At 42.1% G+C, this 18096-nt stretch overlaps 1 protein-coding gene across 2 annotated transcripts in view; it reads right to left on the minus strand.

Annotated features, from left to right (window-relative positions):
* Positions 1-15006, minus strand: part of LOC136886800 (uncharacterized) — a 40872-nt gene extending 25866 nt beyond the window's left edge. For both annotated transcript variants that reach the window (XM_068230628.1, XM_067159606.2), the window contains exon 1: positions 14887-15006. In XM_068230628.1, the coding sequence (XP_068086729.1) occupies positions 14887-14889 (3 nt within the window). In that variant the 5' untranslated portion in view covers positions 14890-15006. The remainder of the gene's footprint in view (positions 1-14886) is intronic.
* Between the last annotated feature and the right edge of the window lie 3090 nt (positions 15007-18096).

Consider the following 18096-nt stretch of genomic DNA (forward strand, 5'->3'; position numbering starts at 1 on the left):
GGGTTCGAATCCCACTGTTGGCGGCTCTGAAGATGGTTTTCTGTGGTTTATCGTTTTCATACCAGGCAATTAGGGCGACAGCCACTTCCTTTCCACTCCTACCCGTTTCCTATCCCGTCGTTGCCATAAGACCTATCTGTGTCAGTGTGATGTAAAGCAACCTGTACCAGCAGCATACTGTTTTATATTTTCCCTAAAAATGACAACAACTGACCATGTTTTACGGTCTTTTGCTGGACTGTAAATATCTCAAATAACAAGGACTTTACAGTGTGTATACGGTATACATGATGATGTTTTAATTAATGTAGGCCACTGAAGAAGTAGTCGAAACATGCCTGACAGCAGGGTATTTATTGTATTCAATATGATACTCTGTAATAGTGTGTTTTTCAAGACACACAAGTTGCTCAGCATAAACACAGAGCCAAGTATCCTCTGTACAAGTGGTTTTGCTTGCCTAGTGATTTGTTATCAGAATGTGAAGTATTGAAACTGTGGAAGTGTCCCCCGAATAAATATATAATCTCAGTCAATTTTTTATGACAATTAAAATTAATAAAATTATGTAATGATTTTACCTGTTCAATACATGTAAACTTAGTAATGTACGGTTACATCACTACTTGATCAATAATCAACAAATTCAAGGACCGTCCCAAGACCACATTAACAAAAGAAAAAAATCAACACCTCTGCATTTTCCACTTTTACCCTCAATAATGCGTTTATAAAGTTACCAACATTTTTAAAAACCACAACGTACAAATAGCTTTTAGAACATATAACAGAAATGTAGATATCTTATACAACTCTAACTTGGTAAACAAATCTAATGTCTTTTCAAAATCTGCAGTATACAGATTCAAATCTAACAACTGCAGTTCTTCGTATCATGGCCAAACCAGACGTAACTTTTCCATCAGATATTGCAAACATGTCAGACAACATATACATGACTCTAAACATAACTTCACCAAAACATAATAATAATGTTATTTGTTTTACGTCCCACTAACTACTTTTTAAGGTTTTCGGACACACCGAAGTGCTGGAATTTAGTCCCGCAGGACTTCTTTTATGTGCCAGTAAATCTACTGACACGGGGCTGTCGTATTTGAGCACCTTCAAATACCACCGGACTGAACCAGGATCGAACCTGCCAAGTTGCCTTAACCGTCTGAGCCACTCAGCCCGGCTCACCAAAACAGAACAGGACATGCAAATACTTGAAATAATTAACAAAGGCCCGCTACTTAACACAACTGAAAATTGTTTCATTCACTTGACCAGTATTTTAACCCTAATTTCAATTTAAACGACATTTCTGAGAAACCTGATATTCTTTTTTTATTTCCTCGCTGAGCTGAATGGCTCAGACGGTCTGACCCCAACTTGGCTCAGTCCAGTGGTATTTGAAGGGGCTCAGATTGGACAGCCTCGTGCTGGTAGATTTACTGGCACGTAAAAAGAACTCCTGCGGGACTAAATCCCGGCACCTCGGCATCTCCGAAAACCACAAAATTAGTTAGTGAGACGTAAAGCAAAGAACATTATTATTATTATTATTGTTATTATCATCGATTTTCTCATTGTAATTTTTAAAAATGTCAAATCTTTAAACTCAAACTCGATTTTTCACACCTTGCATAGTTCCTACCCACACCAGTACCTCACCCACCTGCCCCACCTTAAATCTCCCTTATTTCCCTCCTTTCACTCTTCATCACACTTTCTGCTCTATTATTCGTTTCCAAATTCAACTCCTTACTATACATAATGCTGTACAATACATATTATATACTATTTTTACCTGCTCACTTCATTGCCTTTTAAAGTCTATCCCCACCTATTTTGAGCTTCTATTAACCTCTTACTTTCTTTCTTTTTCTGCATTGAGCTCGGAATAAAAATTTCATTTTTGGTTCAGATCAGTATGACCTCATTTATTCTCTTCGCCGCCTCAAGAACTGCCGGTGCATAAACCTTTGTTCCAGTTGTTCTAATACTGCATTTTTTCCTTATTTCTCTTCACATTTGTTTATTAATGTCAACTGTTCTGCATACGATTACAATACTGATCCTCGAGCTGTTTATGTTTCTTCTTCTCTTCAAGATTTTAAAAACTCGAAACACAGTCACATGCTCCACACGAACTTATCTTCTACATTACTGGTTATTTATGTGTGCATTGCTTTTTCTGTTGGGGTTCAAAGCACTCCAGTGATGTAACCTTACATTACTAAGTTTATATGTATTGAAAAGGTGGAACCATTACATAATTTTATTAATTTTAATTGTGATCTCAGTTTAATATGTACCATACCGAGCTCGATAGCTGCAGTCACTTAAGTGCGGCCAGTATCCAGTATTCAGAAGATAGTGGGTTTGAACCCCACTGTCGGCAGCCCTGAAGATGGTTTTCCGTGATTTCCCATCATCGCCATAAGACCTATCTCTGTTGGTGCGACAAAGCAACTAGTAGAAAAAAAAATACGGACCATAATCAAATTCTTGTACTTCAATTTCTTATGAAGTAAGATTGGCATTGATTTTGTTGAGTTTTAGTTGATAGATATTGTCTTATAACATTTACTGTAATAGTGTGCGACTATGTGGTTGAAAATATTCTTATTCAAGCAAGTTATAATTTCATGTTCTTTAATACATACATACATACATGCATGTTTGTTTGTTTGTTTGTTTGTTTGTTTGTTTGTTTGTTTGTTTGTTTGTTTGTTTGTTTGTTTATTTATTTGCAGCTGGGTTAACGCCACTGCTTTCTGGCCGTTTCAGTAGCCTCACATCTCCGTGATCTAGCCTGTAAAACGTCTGCTGGAATCCCACAAGTTGAGCTTCGCTGGAATAACCCCAACTGCCTCCTATCAGACCAGTTATCAATTTCACAAACATGTCTAATATAATCACATTCCCAGAGCTTACAGACAGCACATGTCAAGCTGACTGTCCTCTAATTATCCACCTTTCCTTAGTACACTGGGGCTACTATTGCAACTCTCCATTCATTTGGTATCACTCCTTCGTGCAAACAATAATCAAATAAGTATTTCAGATATGACAGAATATCCCAACCCATAGCCTTTAATATATACAATTAGAAATCTTATCAATCCCAGCTGCTTTTCTAGCTTTCAAGTTTTGTAACTTTTTTGTAAATATATTTATTATCAAAGGAAAATTTCAGTAATTCACCAGTATTAACCACCTCCTCTACCTTTATACCAAACTACCTAACATATAAACTGCCCTTGGTCATTGATAATTGCTGGAATGTTCTTTCTGGAACCCATGAAGTACCTGCTCATCTGCTGCAGCCATACGATTTGCTTCACATCGCACCGTCTTATGTCAATGACAGAATAGGGAAGGAAGCGGCCGTGGTACAGCCCCAACATTTGCCTGCTGTGAAAATGGGAAACCAGGGCCAACATGTTATCCTTAGCTGACTTCTTTGTTAAATTCAAGTACCTTCAATTCCTCCTTACTATTTCTTGCCAACCTGCTCCTCCTCTGGTATAATATAGAGTGGTGGTGATTGCAAGAATCCGCTATGAACACTAATCACAGAGAAAAAATGAAAGGGGCCCGACAATTCGGAAAATGAAGGAATCGGCCAAAGAAAGATGAAGGGCCTGCATACATGAGACCGTCGGGGTTTTGAAGAGAACAAGAGTTGACCAAGTGAGGTTCGTCGAGGCTGTCACAAGTAAATGGAAGCAATGTGAGGACTCCTGCGACAGGAGAACCTCCGCATGCTCCAGTGCGGGACGTGCATAATGGCTGCTCTTGACCTTGCTCTGTTCTGTGCGGGTGGGACCGCTTCTTGTGACAGTATTAGAGCATTCGAGGCCTAAGGAGTTTTTTTTTTTCATGGCCTTTTTTTTTTTGCCGATACCATCATCTTCGAAGTGTTGGACCCCTTCCAGTTGTTCCTTTGATGAACGTTAATTACCGCTGCCTCGCAATACGTCTTCTTTGTGGAGACTTGATGCAGCATTGAGTCCGTTCATTTACCTCGTACAGAAAAACGGAATAGTGCACTAGTCTCGGCTCATCTTATTGCTTTTACGTCCCACTAACTACTTGTGAATGCCCAAGTACCGCAGTAATGCCGACACGAGACAGATAATGCGACATATCTGGCAACGGTGGCCATGCGTCAGGAATGTTTCTCGGAAGAAGCTGGTGGGAAGTCCCGTGCCTGAAGGTGCAACAAACAAGTGTAATGTAGCCTACTGTAATACCGGAACAGACGGTAAGATGTCGGCCCCTTCCCTCTGATTAGTGTTGTACCTTGTCGTACCTGGGATGAGATGACCCGTGTAGGAAGCACCTAGAAATACCTCAACACTGTCGTATAACGGTCTTCGTCTTCAGGCTACTCTTCTACTATTTTCCTGTTTTTGTTTTTTTTAATCAGCAATTCTCTAACCATATTATTTGCGTTTGTTGTATTTTGTCCTCGTGGCAGCATTGATTATTTTCAGGAAGTTAGTACAATAAAATAAATCGCCGCACCTGTTTAATTTACAATAAATTAATGATGAAACCATAGTTCACGAATACAACAACGAGTATTATCAATAATGAATTATAACTGCACAGATTTAGGAAGTTAAGTATTTCAACAATATTTAGAATTAAAAAATGTAGTGTATAATAATAATAATAATAATAATGTATATATGTAATATTTTAAATCGTATAATGGTTGAATAAAATATTATTTGACTTCCTAGCCTGGTCCTCATCATATACGAGAATAAATAAATAAATAACAATATAAATAGTTTCTTGTGTAATGGCTGTGATATAAATGCCACGATGTACAAGAGTTTGCTTAAAATTTCTTCCCGAATATTGACGAGTTTGAAAGGGATTTGTTTATGTGAGACATAGAGTGCTATTTGCCTTGGAAATGAACGATTTTATTCAGACCGAGTGAGTTGTCAGCTTGCACTGGAGAGATGTTGGATTCGAATCCCACCTTCGGTAGCCCAGAAGATGGATTTCCGTCGTTTCCTATTTTCACACGAGACAAATGCTAGAGCCAGTAGCGTGATCAGATTGCAGTACCGCTACACTACGAGATCTCAACCAATGATATGTTGTCTAACTACCGAAAGTTCTTACGAAATGGATTGGTTTTACAATTTGGTATTATGTTTCTGTGAATCCAATGAGTGGACTTATTGTCTCTTTCTGTTCATTTTATTTTATAAAAATTCTACGGGCGGGGGTCTAATCCCTCGTTGGCTACGCCCATCACTGGAGCTGCACATTAAATAAGACGACGGGCTATTTTGCTCCTTCCATCGCCAATGTTAAAACCATTAACAAAACTGTTGTGTTTAGAAAATACAGTATTAATTAGACGTACAAACACAGAAAAAATGCATAATGAGCCATTGCACGCACTGGACGAATCTGTTAAGAGTTTGAGTTCATTACTTTAACAAACACATTTCTAAAATATCTCAAGAATATTCATGTTAAGGAATAGCCGTGCCTCACTTCTTTGTTGCTGTTGTATTTCATTTCATTTGTTCGTAACTGCTCTAGGCTAGTATTTTGGTGCTCTACTGTCTTTTCAGCTAGAAGTTGTTCTGTGGAAGTCACGGTGTTTCTAAATGTTCTCGAGCTGTCTGCAGCAGCTGAAAACAAACTGTTGATGCTCATACATAACGAGTATATCGCCGATGCCTCAATCTGTTGCAAAAAAGAACCATTTACTGATCACATTCTAACATGTGTTTTTACGAAAAGGTACCGCCCAACATTAAAGTGCAGTTTCTAGCCTATTCCCTCGAAGAGCACGAAGGCTTAACGGACGAATCACCATCAACAGCGTCATACGCCCTCACTCTCGAACTGAATGTAGGCTGCCGGCCAACATTGCGATGGTCAAACACAACTCAACATGGTTTTCCGTTGTTTCGCATTTTCAAACCTGGAAAATGCTCGCGCTGTACCACGACCGCTTCCTTCCTACTCCTAGCTCTTTTCTGTCCCATCGTCACCATAAGACCTATCTGTGTCCGTGCGACGTAAACAATAATTTATAATAATAATAATAATGATAATAATAATAATGTTATTTGTTTTACGTCCCACTAACTACTTTTTGGTCTTCGGAGACGCCGAGGTGCCGGAATTTAGTCCCGCGGGAGTTCTTTTACGTGCCAGTAAATCTACCGACACGAGGCTGACGTATTTGAGCACCTTCAAATACCACCGGACTGAGCCAGGATCGAACCTGCCACGTTGGGGTCTGAAGGCCAGCGCCTTAACCGTCTGAGCCACTCAGCCCGGCAACAATAATTTATAGAGACTAAAAAGTGCGGCGAAGTTGTCCATTCGTCTGGGTTACTGCGCCCCATTCGTAAATAAGTTGAGGGCCAATGGCCTAGATATTAAACCCCATTAAACAATCAACCACAAATGAGAGACACAGTAAAGTAATGCGACTCTCACCAGGATTTAAAGGGTTATAAATATAGAGGATTTTATGAAATTATGGAACATTGCGGGTTTAAGAGCAGCGCGCCGCTGGACGGAACAGGTACTCCGGTTTTCCCTATCACCTTCCATTCCAAGAGCACATTTCATTTCATCTGTCAGTCATTAATCATTGCCCCAGAGGAGTGCAACAGGCTTCGCCGCTGCTAACCAGTCGAATGTCTGGAAAGAGACTGAGGATTTTCATTTTCAGAAATATGTCTGAGAGCGCCCTACTGAAGCCTCGTGTCGGTAGATTTACTGGCACGTAAAAGAATCTCGCCGTCTCCAAAAACACTTGGACACAGTAACATGAAGTAACAAATGTGTGACGAGAGACAGTCGGGTAACGTCGCGTCTCAACTGTTTTATTTTCCCAAAGAGAAATTTCTCTTAGGAATGGGTCACACATTTCGACAGGCTCACTTGTTGAAGACTTCCAGCAGTGGAGGGAAGTGTCGGCTTGAGGCCATGCACATGTTCACTGTTTGTCAGCCTGCTCAAATTACGGGAGTTTTATTTCTGGATTCAGAAGCAGTATTTTTTGTACAATTTTTGTTCCCCGCAATTAAAAAAACATAGATGGAGGGAACGACTAATTACTTGCTGAGTCAGCGCCGCGAACTAACCAAACCCCATGGCGCAAGGTGTCGTGTGGTCAGCACGACGAACCCTCTCGGCCGTTATTCTTGGCTATCATGCAACTACATGTCCCTTGCCCAATTCCGGAATAGTGCGCGCGCGCACACACACACACACACACAGAAGCGGCAATCTTTACATGGACCATATGACCTACCAACTTTTAGTAGCCCCACAATTAGAATAGACTACTAACGCGGCTCTAAGGAATGTTTTTCATCATTTCAGCGAAATAATAAAGTATTTATAGCGCGAACTTGGTACTGTAGCTCCAGTGACGTCACGTCCTCCGTCCGACTCGCGCACCTAGCACATGCGAAGTACTTACGAAATGTTGACCGGGCAAAACGCACGCACAGATGGATCGTTAAGCCTGTACACACACACTGCCTCTAACGTGAGCATAAGGAAGTAGCAGACAGTTTAGGGTGTGACAGTGGCAATCGTGTTTGGCCGTAAGGTTGCTGTTTCGCAGCGGACTGTTCGGCGTGGCCACGAAACAAGACGTCAGAATTGTGGTCTGACTGAATGAGACCGGAGACGCGTAATGGCTTCCACACCAGACAGGAATTGCAGCAGTGAGTGAATAAAGGTCCATCCCAACTGCATGCAATGGATGTCACCTTGCAAGAGACCATTGCTCACATCGTAGCTGGCTGGCGGAACGTAATGTGTTCTTGCCAGTATTCCAATGATCCAGTGACGACCGTCGTTGAGTGCACTGAAGGCCAAATGAACCATTTTGTCCTGGACATGTGCAAGGTCAGCTTCAAGCCGAAGGTGGGTCTGTGATGTTTTGGGGGTGCTTTTCATATCATGGATTGGACCTGCTCACTGACGTGAACCAGCATATTCATTTAAACATCCTTTCAGTCAACATCTGCTTATTGATACCAGATGTTTCAAGATGACAACAGCAAAGTTCAGCGGGTTTGGACACATCCCCTACTCTATTACATCTTGATTGGCGTGCAAAATCATCTAACTTGAACCCCATGTCGGAACAGCACGTAAAACACATCCCCGCAATTTGGTGGGATTGCGCGATCAAATCCTCAGCGAGTGCCTTAACCTACACAACCTTGTGGACCGAATCCAGAGTTACAGTAATGACTAATTGTTTATCCGGTGAGCGTAACAAGACCAAATCCCATGGCGCAACACCCCCAAAGAGCCTCGGCCTACCAAGCGATCGCTACTCAGCCCGAAGGCCTACGGATTGCGAGGTGTCGTGTCGTCAGCACGACGAACCCTCTCGGCCGTTATTCTTGGCTTCCTAGACCGGGGCCGGTATCTCACAGTCAGATAGCTCCTCAATTGTAATCACGTAGGCTGAGTGGACCTGCAACCAGCCCACAGATCCCTGACTTGTCCGGGAATCGAACGCGGTACGCTACCCCTACACCGCGGGGCCGCCGAGCTTATAACAGGTGAGATCGTTAACACCTGTAGTAAGTTACGTCTATGTAATTTTAGGAGAAGCAGGTTTAAAGTTTAATCTACGCAGTCAAACCCACCAATATTAAATTATACATTAATAAAAATATGGAGAGAACGAACCTACAGAATAATAATAATAAGTTAATAACAATAATGAAAGTACTTTACCTCTGTGCCCGCTTGGTGGCCATGAAGTGTTCAAGTGTGGAGGTTAGCCGTTTCGAGTCCCATTGGTCCAAAACATTTTCACTTTCAGAATGTTGGTCGGCGGGGTAGGAGACATGGTGGTAATCACTGGATTAAATTCCAAACCTCTCCGCAATGCTCATATGACGCTGTTGATGGTGATTCGTCCGTCGGATGGAGACGTGAAGCCTTGAGCAGACCCCTCGGTGCTATTCACCCTCTCCCTACTATCACCTCCTCTTATGAGGTTGACGTCAGTTAGAACAAGGATTACTTCTAGATGTATTTTGTGGAAACTTGTGGCACTAAAGACACGTTCTTCGATGTCTTGCCAACAAGGTCTGTTAGTTGCTTCGCACATTGCCGAGGAATTAAGTTAAGACCTACATGTACTAGCAGTAGGAATCAGTAAATAGAAGGTTACGTTTTATAAACTGGGTTTTGCTTTTACTTCGCATTCATTTTGGGGGCAAACACTCGCTCTCCATTTATGTTTATTTTATGCTTGTACTGTCGCGGTACAACAAGAAAACCCCACCATCAGCTCCTGTATTCGTCTGCCGTAAATGTTTCCTAGTTGTACACACCACTGAGCATTGTTTCACACTCTCTATCTAAACTCGCAACACATTTTATTTCTATCAAAACGTCCGCCTCCATGGCTAAATGGTTAGCGTGCTGGACTTTGGTCACAGGGGTCCCCGGTTCGATTCCCGGCAGGGTCGGGAATTTTAATCATCATTGGTTAATTTCGCTGGCACAGGGGCTGGGTGTATATGTGGTCTTCATCATCATTTCATCCTCATAACGACGCGCAGGTCGCCTGCAGACGTCAAGTCAAAAGACCTGCACCTGGCGAGCCGAACATGTCCTCGGATACACCCGGCACTAAAAGCCATACGCCATTTCATTTCTATAAAAACATGCTAAACGGCAACAATGCACGAGAAATATGATGTCCCTTGAATTTCTATTACTCATCAGGTAAAGATAACACGAATCCCGATGTGATGAATTTAGAGAACAAGCATGCAATAATAACAATCTGCTCCCAATCCTTACAACATTCGCTTAGATGGCGCGCGACCAGTCCAATGAGGCGCGCTGACAGCTGACATTATTCTTGTGTTAGCTTGTGGGTTCAGCAGCCACTTCCATTTCCACGCCAGGCTTGGTCGCTTCCTTCCCGCTATTTGCTACGTAAAACAAATTGTAAAGAAAAAATGCGACACAGTGTTATCGTGTACATTGAAAGCTCCTGTATGTATGTAGCCTGCAATGTTGCGTCACATCATTTGATATTCCCAAATATCTCCTTGCGATATTATCATTACTTGTTTAATGTTGTAGTTAACACAGCTCTTTAACTGGAAACATTTCTTTACACTCCTTTTCAAAATTTGACAATAATTTCTCGAATAATAATGAAAGCATGATAAGGGGTGTAAATGTTCCTACCAGCAGTCACTCTGGTACCTTTCCATTTTTTTTTAACGCATATCTATTTTTTTAAGTTCCTGACGAAACATTTGAATGGCACCTGAACACCCTCCTTCTTCTCAAAAGTAACGTTTTCTAGAGTTCAAAATGCTGCAGGTAAAGTGGATAATTTTGAAACTTATGTTGTACCATCCATCTTTAAAATAGCTGAGAAAACACGTCGCAAAATCAACTCTTTTTATCGTGCTTATTGACGAAGAATGTGTTCAAGTATAAGCTTGTAATTATAATACAAGATTTTCCTTTGACCTGTGTAAGCATCAAATCAGAGCACGGAGTATTTCGAACGAAGGTAATTGTATTCTGAAAGCAAAAGCTACTTAGACTATGAAGTGCCGTTTCGCGGTGGAATATCTGACACGGGAAGCGCTCCTGTTGGCGATACATGTGTACTGTTAGATCAAACCGGGCCCATAAAGTATTGCACACCTGACTGGTTTGATTGCTACACGTATCAGTGACACTGCCACACTGGTAAGGCTTAACATTTGCAATCGATGAAATTAAATCAGGATTTCCTTCTGGGAGCTTAATTTTTGAATGAGAAATATACATCAGAGCTTTGTGGTAAATGAAGTTTAAACACGATATGCGTCCCATATATCTTTTGCTGGGACAACGGAACATGTCTACCTCTAGTGTCAGCAGAGTTCGTGTAAATCAGGTAAAAATTAACTAAGATAAAAAGTTCAGTGCATGTCCAGTTGTGAACTATGCGCTGATCCGTGCCATTCTCTGGGCGGCGACTGGGACTTTGAACTCCCTGAAGAGGATCTTGAACGAGCAGTCGCCGGCTAATGACGGCCACTACATTACCTGACCAGCCGCGGTCCACATTTCCAGTCCCATTGTAACGTTCTGCATTTTTTGAGCTCTCAAGCTCCTCAGTTAAGAATGGAGTTGTTCCCTCAAGTGATAGCCAGGCGTGGGTTAAATGCACACACAACAAAAGGTACCCCAGTTTCTTAAAGAAAATAAAGCAACGAATTAAGAAAACAGGGCTTCTACGAATTGTTGTTTTAATAATTCCTAGTTGCAGGCGCCTAAAATGTAATGTTTTCTCCTAATCTCCGCGGTAATAGATTATTCAAGTTTCATTGTTTAAGATGTCCATTGAGTGTTTGGTAGTCGTCAATCGCTCACTTCCGTACAGCCTTGGACTTGATGGCTTAGCCGCCATTTTGGTTCATCGCTTCGTCACATTGAATCACCGCGTGCAGGGACAGACTAGTGCTATATTTCTGTGGGCATTTATTACATAATGGTGGCTTGTTCTGCACCTAACTGTAGTAATGTCTCTACTGCGGGTTACACGTTATTTACATTCCCTTCTGATCTGCCTTATGTCTCCACTGCCTCTGCTACACCTTCTACTTTTTTTTTTTTTTTTTTTTTGCTTTACGTCGCACCGACACAGATAGGTCTTAACGGCGACGATGGTATAGGAAAGGCCTAGGAATTGGAAGGAAGCGGCCGTGGCCTTAATTAAGGTACAGCCCCGGCATTTGCCTGGTGTGAAAGTGGGCAACCACGGAAAACCATCTTTGGGCTGCCGACAGTGGGGCTCGAACCCACTATCTCCCGATTACTGGATACTGGCCGCGCTTAAGCGACTGCAGCTATCGAGCTCGGTATCGTCTACTTCAATTGCTGACTTAAACTTGCATCCAGCTCCCACTGACATTACTACACCCCTTAATTCAGTTACATTGATCATTCAATATTCAGTTCTGCCCCCAAAGTCCGGCAACAGGAGTTCAAACACCAGAGTTACAATATTTATCAAAACTAACTTCATATGACAGAAATCATTTGTTTAACATTGGTGCTAGTACAACAAATGCATTATTGAAAACCAAGATCTGTGTTAAGCCTATATGCAGACAGGTTTTAAATTATGAGCTTTCTGACTCAGGCTCTCAAACAATAGTTCTTTTTTTTTTAAATTTTGATGGTCTAAAGAAACCAAATTGTGAAGTTATAAAATTAATTTGTAACTGTCAGGTCTTCTATAAGCATTATATAATGAAAAAGGGTGAAAATCTTGTAATGGAGAAAATTTTGAATGATAGGTGTGTTTTTTTAATGTGCTGCTTGAGTAAGTTAACTAATGTTGAGAAGATTCAGCTATAGAAGTAGTTACTCTTTTCCTATTTTCTTCCTGAATGTAATTTATAATAACATAACATTTGTTTCTTCGGTTGAATAAACTGCCTCTGCATAAGCTGATGAGATTCGGCGTTGATATGGACTTCGCAACAAACACCGAAATTCATGAAAACCTCTGTTATCATAGCCGCTACAGTAATAAGGCATAAATGATCGGAAATTTAATTCTATATAACTTTAGTTATGTATTATTTGTCGATAGGATCACTAATAACATACATATTTGAGAATTAAATGTTAGGCTTTCCCCTAAACTACCAGTTCACTCAGAGTGAATACAATTATTTATAGCGTAGATTGTAGTGGCTCATTCCCCGACTTTACATACCGATTTTCATTAAATTCTCTTCAGCCATTTTCTCGTGATACGCATACATACACACACACACACACACACAGAGTTGACGGAAAATTAAAGAGTGCAATTGCTTGTTACTATGGACATGGCCGATACAGAAATACCTTTTTTTTTTAATTCTGGGCAATGTACAGACAAAACTCTTGTTTTATATATAGGTCTATAGATTAGGAACTAGGTGGATAATTCATGGTATTAATAATAATAATAATTTTGTGTGGCTATTTTTAGCCGAGTGCAGCCCTTGTAAGGCAGACCCTCCGATGAGGGTGGGCGGCATCTGCCATGTGTAGGTAACTGCGTGTTATTGTGGTGGAGGATAGTGTTATGTGTTGTGTGTGAGTTGCAGGGATGTTGGGGACAGCAGAAACACCCAGCCCCCGAGCCATTTAAATTATCCAATGAAGGTTAAAATCCCCGACCCGGCCGGGAATCGAACCCGGTACCCTCTGAACCGAAGGCCAGTACGGTGACCATTCAGCCAACGAGTCGGGCATTCATGTTAAAAGAACACAATGTATTTTTTTTTTTTGGTTTACGTCGCCCCGACACAGATAGGTCTTGTGGCGACGATGGGATACGAAAGGCCTAGGAATTGGAAGGATGTGGTGGTGGCCGTAATTAAGGTACAGCCCCGGCATTTGCCTGTTGTGAAAATGGAAAACCACGGAAAACCATCTCCAGGCCTGCCGACAGTGGGGCTCGAACCCACTATCTCCCGATTACTGGATACTGGTCGCACTTAAGCGACTGCAGCTATCGAACTCGGTCATTGTATTCATTGTCTGTATACAATGTATATTCCCAAATAGTTCCATGGAGTATTGTGTAGCAAGATGTAGCATATAACGATTCTTACAACCTGAATAGGCCGATTTTCTAACTCGCTATAACTATTCTCAAGTTAAACGGAATATTACGGAAGAACGACTAAATTCTATATGTAAGATTTACCTTTGGGGAACAGGAAAGTAAGTTAAACGTGGATTTCCTTTAGTCCCAGGAGCACAATGGTCGCTTCTTTTTCTTTCTTTCTTTACGTCGCTCCGACACAGATAGGTCTTATGGTGACGATGGAACAGGAAAGGCCTATGAATGGGAAGGAATCGGCCGTGGCCTTAATCAAGGTATAGCCCCAGCATTTGCCTGGTGTGAAAATGGGAAACCACGGAAAACCATCTTCAGGGCTGCCGACAGTGGGATTCGAACCCACTATCTCCCGGATGCGAGCTCACAGCACAATGATCAAAATAATAATTGCCATCTCGAGATTGTCCCAAACACTCGTAAGAGTTTGTTACCAGTCTGGCAATATATCGTTCTTTGTCTCTGAACACTACGAGACACACGTTATTCATCTTCACTTAACGTTACGTCAGCCGCAGTTATTTCGTAGGAAAATCCCATTCATGGCACTGTGAGAAAGAAGCAGTGTGAGCAACGTAGGCCGTCACGTCACATGTCACTTGTATCTTCTAATGTTTCGAGAGTCGCTTTTAACCGTCATATTTGTGGTGGCTTCGGCACCAATGCTTCAGAGCAACAAACACATGAATACTGAAAGTTAACGTATTCAGTATGGACATTCAAGGTATTTTGAAATCTATATGTGGAATGCGGAAGTGGCATGTAAATTACGTTCAGTTCGTGAGAACTCTGCTGACTTACCTTCGTTATGCACGTGGGCTGTATTTGCTTTCAGACACTGAATATATCGCTCGTTCCAAATAATTATTTCTTGTTCCGTCAGATTTTAGTTTTATGAACACAAAATTGCAAATTTTAATATACATATTGGTAAGCGCCTTACATTATCCCGATTTGCGCGCACAATTTTATTCATGGAGTTCATTCGGAATATCCTTCTGTCATTGTTTCCATTTGTTTGTAGCAGCGATCATTCTCGCCGCCTCCATGTCTGTTGCTTCTAATTTATGAAAATGATAATCTGGTTTCACCTCCATGCAGTTTAAGGATAGTTTCGACCGAGAGCTGATTACTCCACACGAGAATACTGTATTAATTGGTAAGAGACCTTGAGAGAAGCACGTTGCTATATAATGTGTACTCACCATTGTTGAGATGTTGCTATCGTCGCTTCATTTCACTTTCAGGACCACCTACAATAAGAGAGATCCGCTACGCACGGCAGTTGGAGACGGCACTGGCTCCTTCACAACAAACCGGTTGTGTAACGACTCGAGGTGGGGGGCTGTGATCAGATCCGCTAGAGCTTCTTGGTGGTGGTCACTAGTGCTAGTGCTATCAACAGAGTCTCCCTGAAGTGAATAGATTGAGAAGTGTTTCACGTCTTATGGCGGCGATAGGCTAGAAATGTGAAGGAAGCGGTCGTGTACAGCCTCAGCATTTGCCTGGTGTGAAACTCGGAAACCGCGGAAAACCATCTTCAGTATTGCCGACAATGGGTTATAACCCACTATTTCCCGCGCCCCTAACCGCACGGCCAACTCGCCCGGTCAATAATTATGTTTTACTCCGCCTTTTTGTGTTCATATGTGGTCAGCATTCCTCGTCAACCTCTTGCATCATTCTCGGTCCCAAACGTCATTTCTTTTTTCATTCACTCCATCCAACTCCTCCATGCGCATTCTCATCCCAATGTGTCTTCCACTGCAAGTGCTTTTGATATTTCTATATCCTCTGATTTATTTATTCTATATTTGATACATGCACTTGCAGGTCTAACTGCAACACGGCCCTTAATAGCGTGTCACCGGGTGTGGTGCAAGTTGTACAGGCGATCTGCGCTCTACCCAAGATGAATTCTAATGCTGAAGACGGTACCAGAACGCAGCCCGCGAGCTACAGGACAGCCGGGACCTCTTGGACCGAAGGAGACCTCTAGTTTCTCCTCACGTTCATATCTGCGACCTCGGCGAGGCCTGACCTTTATCTTTCTTGGAATGACCGGACCTCTTGTATTGAGTGTTAGGAGTAGTCTCGCACGCCTGTTTCCTCGCAGTGATCTTGAGCGTGGAAACTTTTGGTGATCGCATGGCAGTGCATCATATTCGTGCAGCCCCAGTACATGGAGACGAAGTTTTTAGCATGAGAAATTGTAACGCCAAGTCGTCCTTCTTTTGTGTGCAAGTGAACAGAGACAATATTCTTTCATTTTGATAAGCGTTTATTTTCTCTCCATTTTAAACGTCAACCTCTATGGTGTAGTGGAGGCCCCGGTTCGATTGCCGTTGAAAAGTGGAACGGGGTCCACTCAGCTTCGGGAGGTCAACTGAATAGAGGGGGGTTCCATTCCTTCCTCAGCCATGCTGCAAGTGATTTTCCATGGTTTTCCACTTCTCCTCCAGGCAAATGCAAGACTGGTACCTAACTTAAGGCCGCTTCCTACTCTCTTCCTTGCCTATCCCGTCCCACTCAAGGCCCCTGTTCAGCATAGCAGGTGGCTGCCTCCCAGTTGTATACCCCGACCCAGGACACTGTCCTTGAGGCGGTAGAGGTGGGATCCCTCGCCGAATCCGAGGGAAAAACCAACCATGGAGGGTAAACAGATTAAGAAAGAAAGTACTGTATTAAGATCAATGAAATGTATGTGTGTGTGACGCTGTTCGCACCCGCGACCCCACAAGTGTGGGAAAAGCGGTAGAAATAGAAGAAATGTATTTGTGTGATAAACCTCACCGGTGTATTGCCATCATATGAAACTCGACCTGAAAGCTTCCTGTGCCATAGAATCTTATACAAACGAAAACCTGCAATATTGGAGGAACAGGCAATCGTGGAGTTTTGCTAGAATTGGTTCCTGTTTTAGAAGTATACCCCCCAAAATGGAAGTGAGACTTCTTTTTCACTATTGAATTGAAAGGGATGTTGGAAATGAGATGCGAAGAATTCTCTTATTGTTTTTGGTGGTGATGCGAATTGAGGCAGCCGTAGCGAGCTTTACAAATGAGAGGGAAGGGGTGGGATCTGTTGTTTTTCTGGTGAAATGAGTTGCGAGTGTTGGGACGAACACCCCGCACCCTGGACGCTCAGCCAAGGAGCCAGGCAGTTTAAGTATAAATAAAATTATATTTTATAATGTTGGCCTCATCTCGGATACAAGATGTTTGAAGATGTTCCTGTAGGCATTATAAAACTTGTCCAAAATTTTTCATGTTTTACGTTACGAGTAATAACACAGATATTATTTTGTGATTGTTACAATTTTTTACAAACTTCCAAATATTTGCAGTTGTATTAAAAAGTGTATGTATGTGTGTGTAATTTTTATACTGTTTTGTCTTACGAGATATTCAGGAATTTACGTTTTCGTTTACAAGTTCTGGGACCCCGTGATTCAGGCGGCAGCGCGCGGGTCTCTCACGGCTGGGTTACATGGTTCAAATCCAGGTCACTCCATTTGAGATGTGTGCTGGACAAAGCGGTGTCGGGACAGGTATTTCTGCAGGCAGTTCGGTTTTCGGTGTTATCTTTCATTCGAGCAACAATCTCCAATATCATTTCATCTGTGAGTCATTAATCATTGCCCCAGAGGAGTGCGACGTCAAAACTCCTATCGTTGCGGCTAGATGGGGGCTTCATTCATTGTATTCAAGACAGGTTGGAAAGACTGGAAACAGGCTGTGCAAGTCCTCTAGCCAACGGTGGTGCTGCCACCAATGATACTACTCCATACACGCTAGTCTTTAAACCTCCTACTAAGACAATGAAAGTTTTCGTCGACGGAAGGATAGGAGAGGATGCGACACTGTGAGCACTCCCAGTTGACGCCGTGTTGTGAGCTGGCGGGGGAGAAACAAAACGGTTTAAAATCTAATTAATTAGGAATTTTGAGAATAATAATAATAATAATAAGAAGACTTGAGGGAAGGGAGGGAAAGCTTCGCTTCTTAACAAATGCCCCTTTTCAGGCTATTCAATGTTGGTATTTAGTTGTTTCAATTTCGAATAAGCCGAGTGATCGAAGATGGAACGAGTAAATGTCGTAATTCTCGTTTTAAGAGAATAACGGGAAGGAGGTCGCTGTCTCAACAATGAAAGAACATTATTTATTGAACGGAGGAATCTGAAAATGAACTCAAGAATAAAACAAAAATTATTGTAACAAGGCGAAAAGGTCACAACCACAACTTATAACAGAACACTTGCAATCTAATGTTCCTCATAAAGCGGGTGACGACGTTAACTGTATTCCCAGCATCCGCTAGTGTGAGTTGAGTGTCTCCTGCAGACTGAGAGATTGGCGCACTCAGTGAGGATGTGCGCTACCACAGGAGCTTGTTGGGAGTTCGAATAGCTAG

The sequence above is a fragment of the Anabrus simplex genome, chromosome X (assembly GCF_040414725.1).
Source record: "Anabrus simplex isolate iqAnaSimp1 chromosome X, ASM4041472v1, whole genome shotgun sequence".
Classification (NCBI taxonomy): domain Eukaryota; kingdom Metazoa; phylum Arthropoda; class Insecta; order Orthoptera; family Tettigoniidae; genus Anabrus; species Anabrus simplex.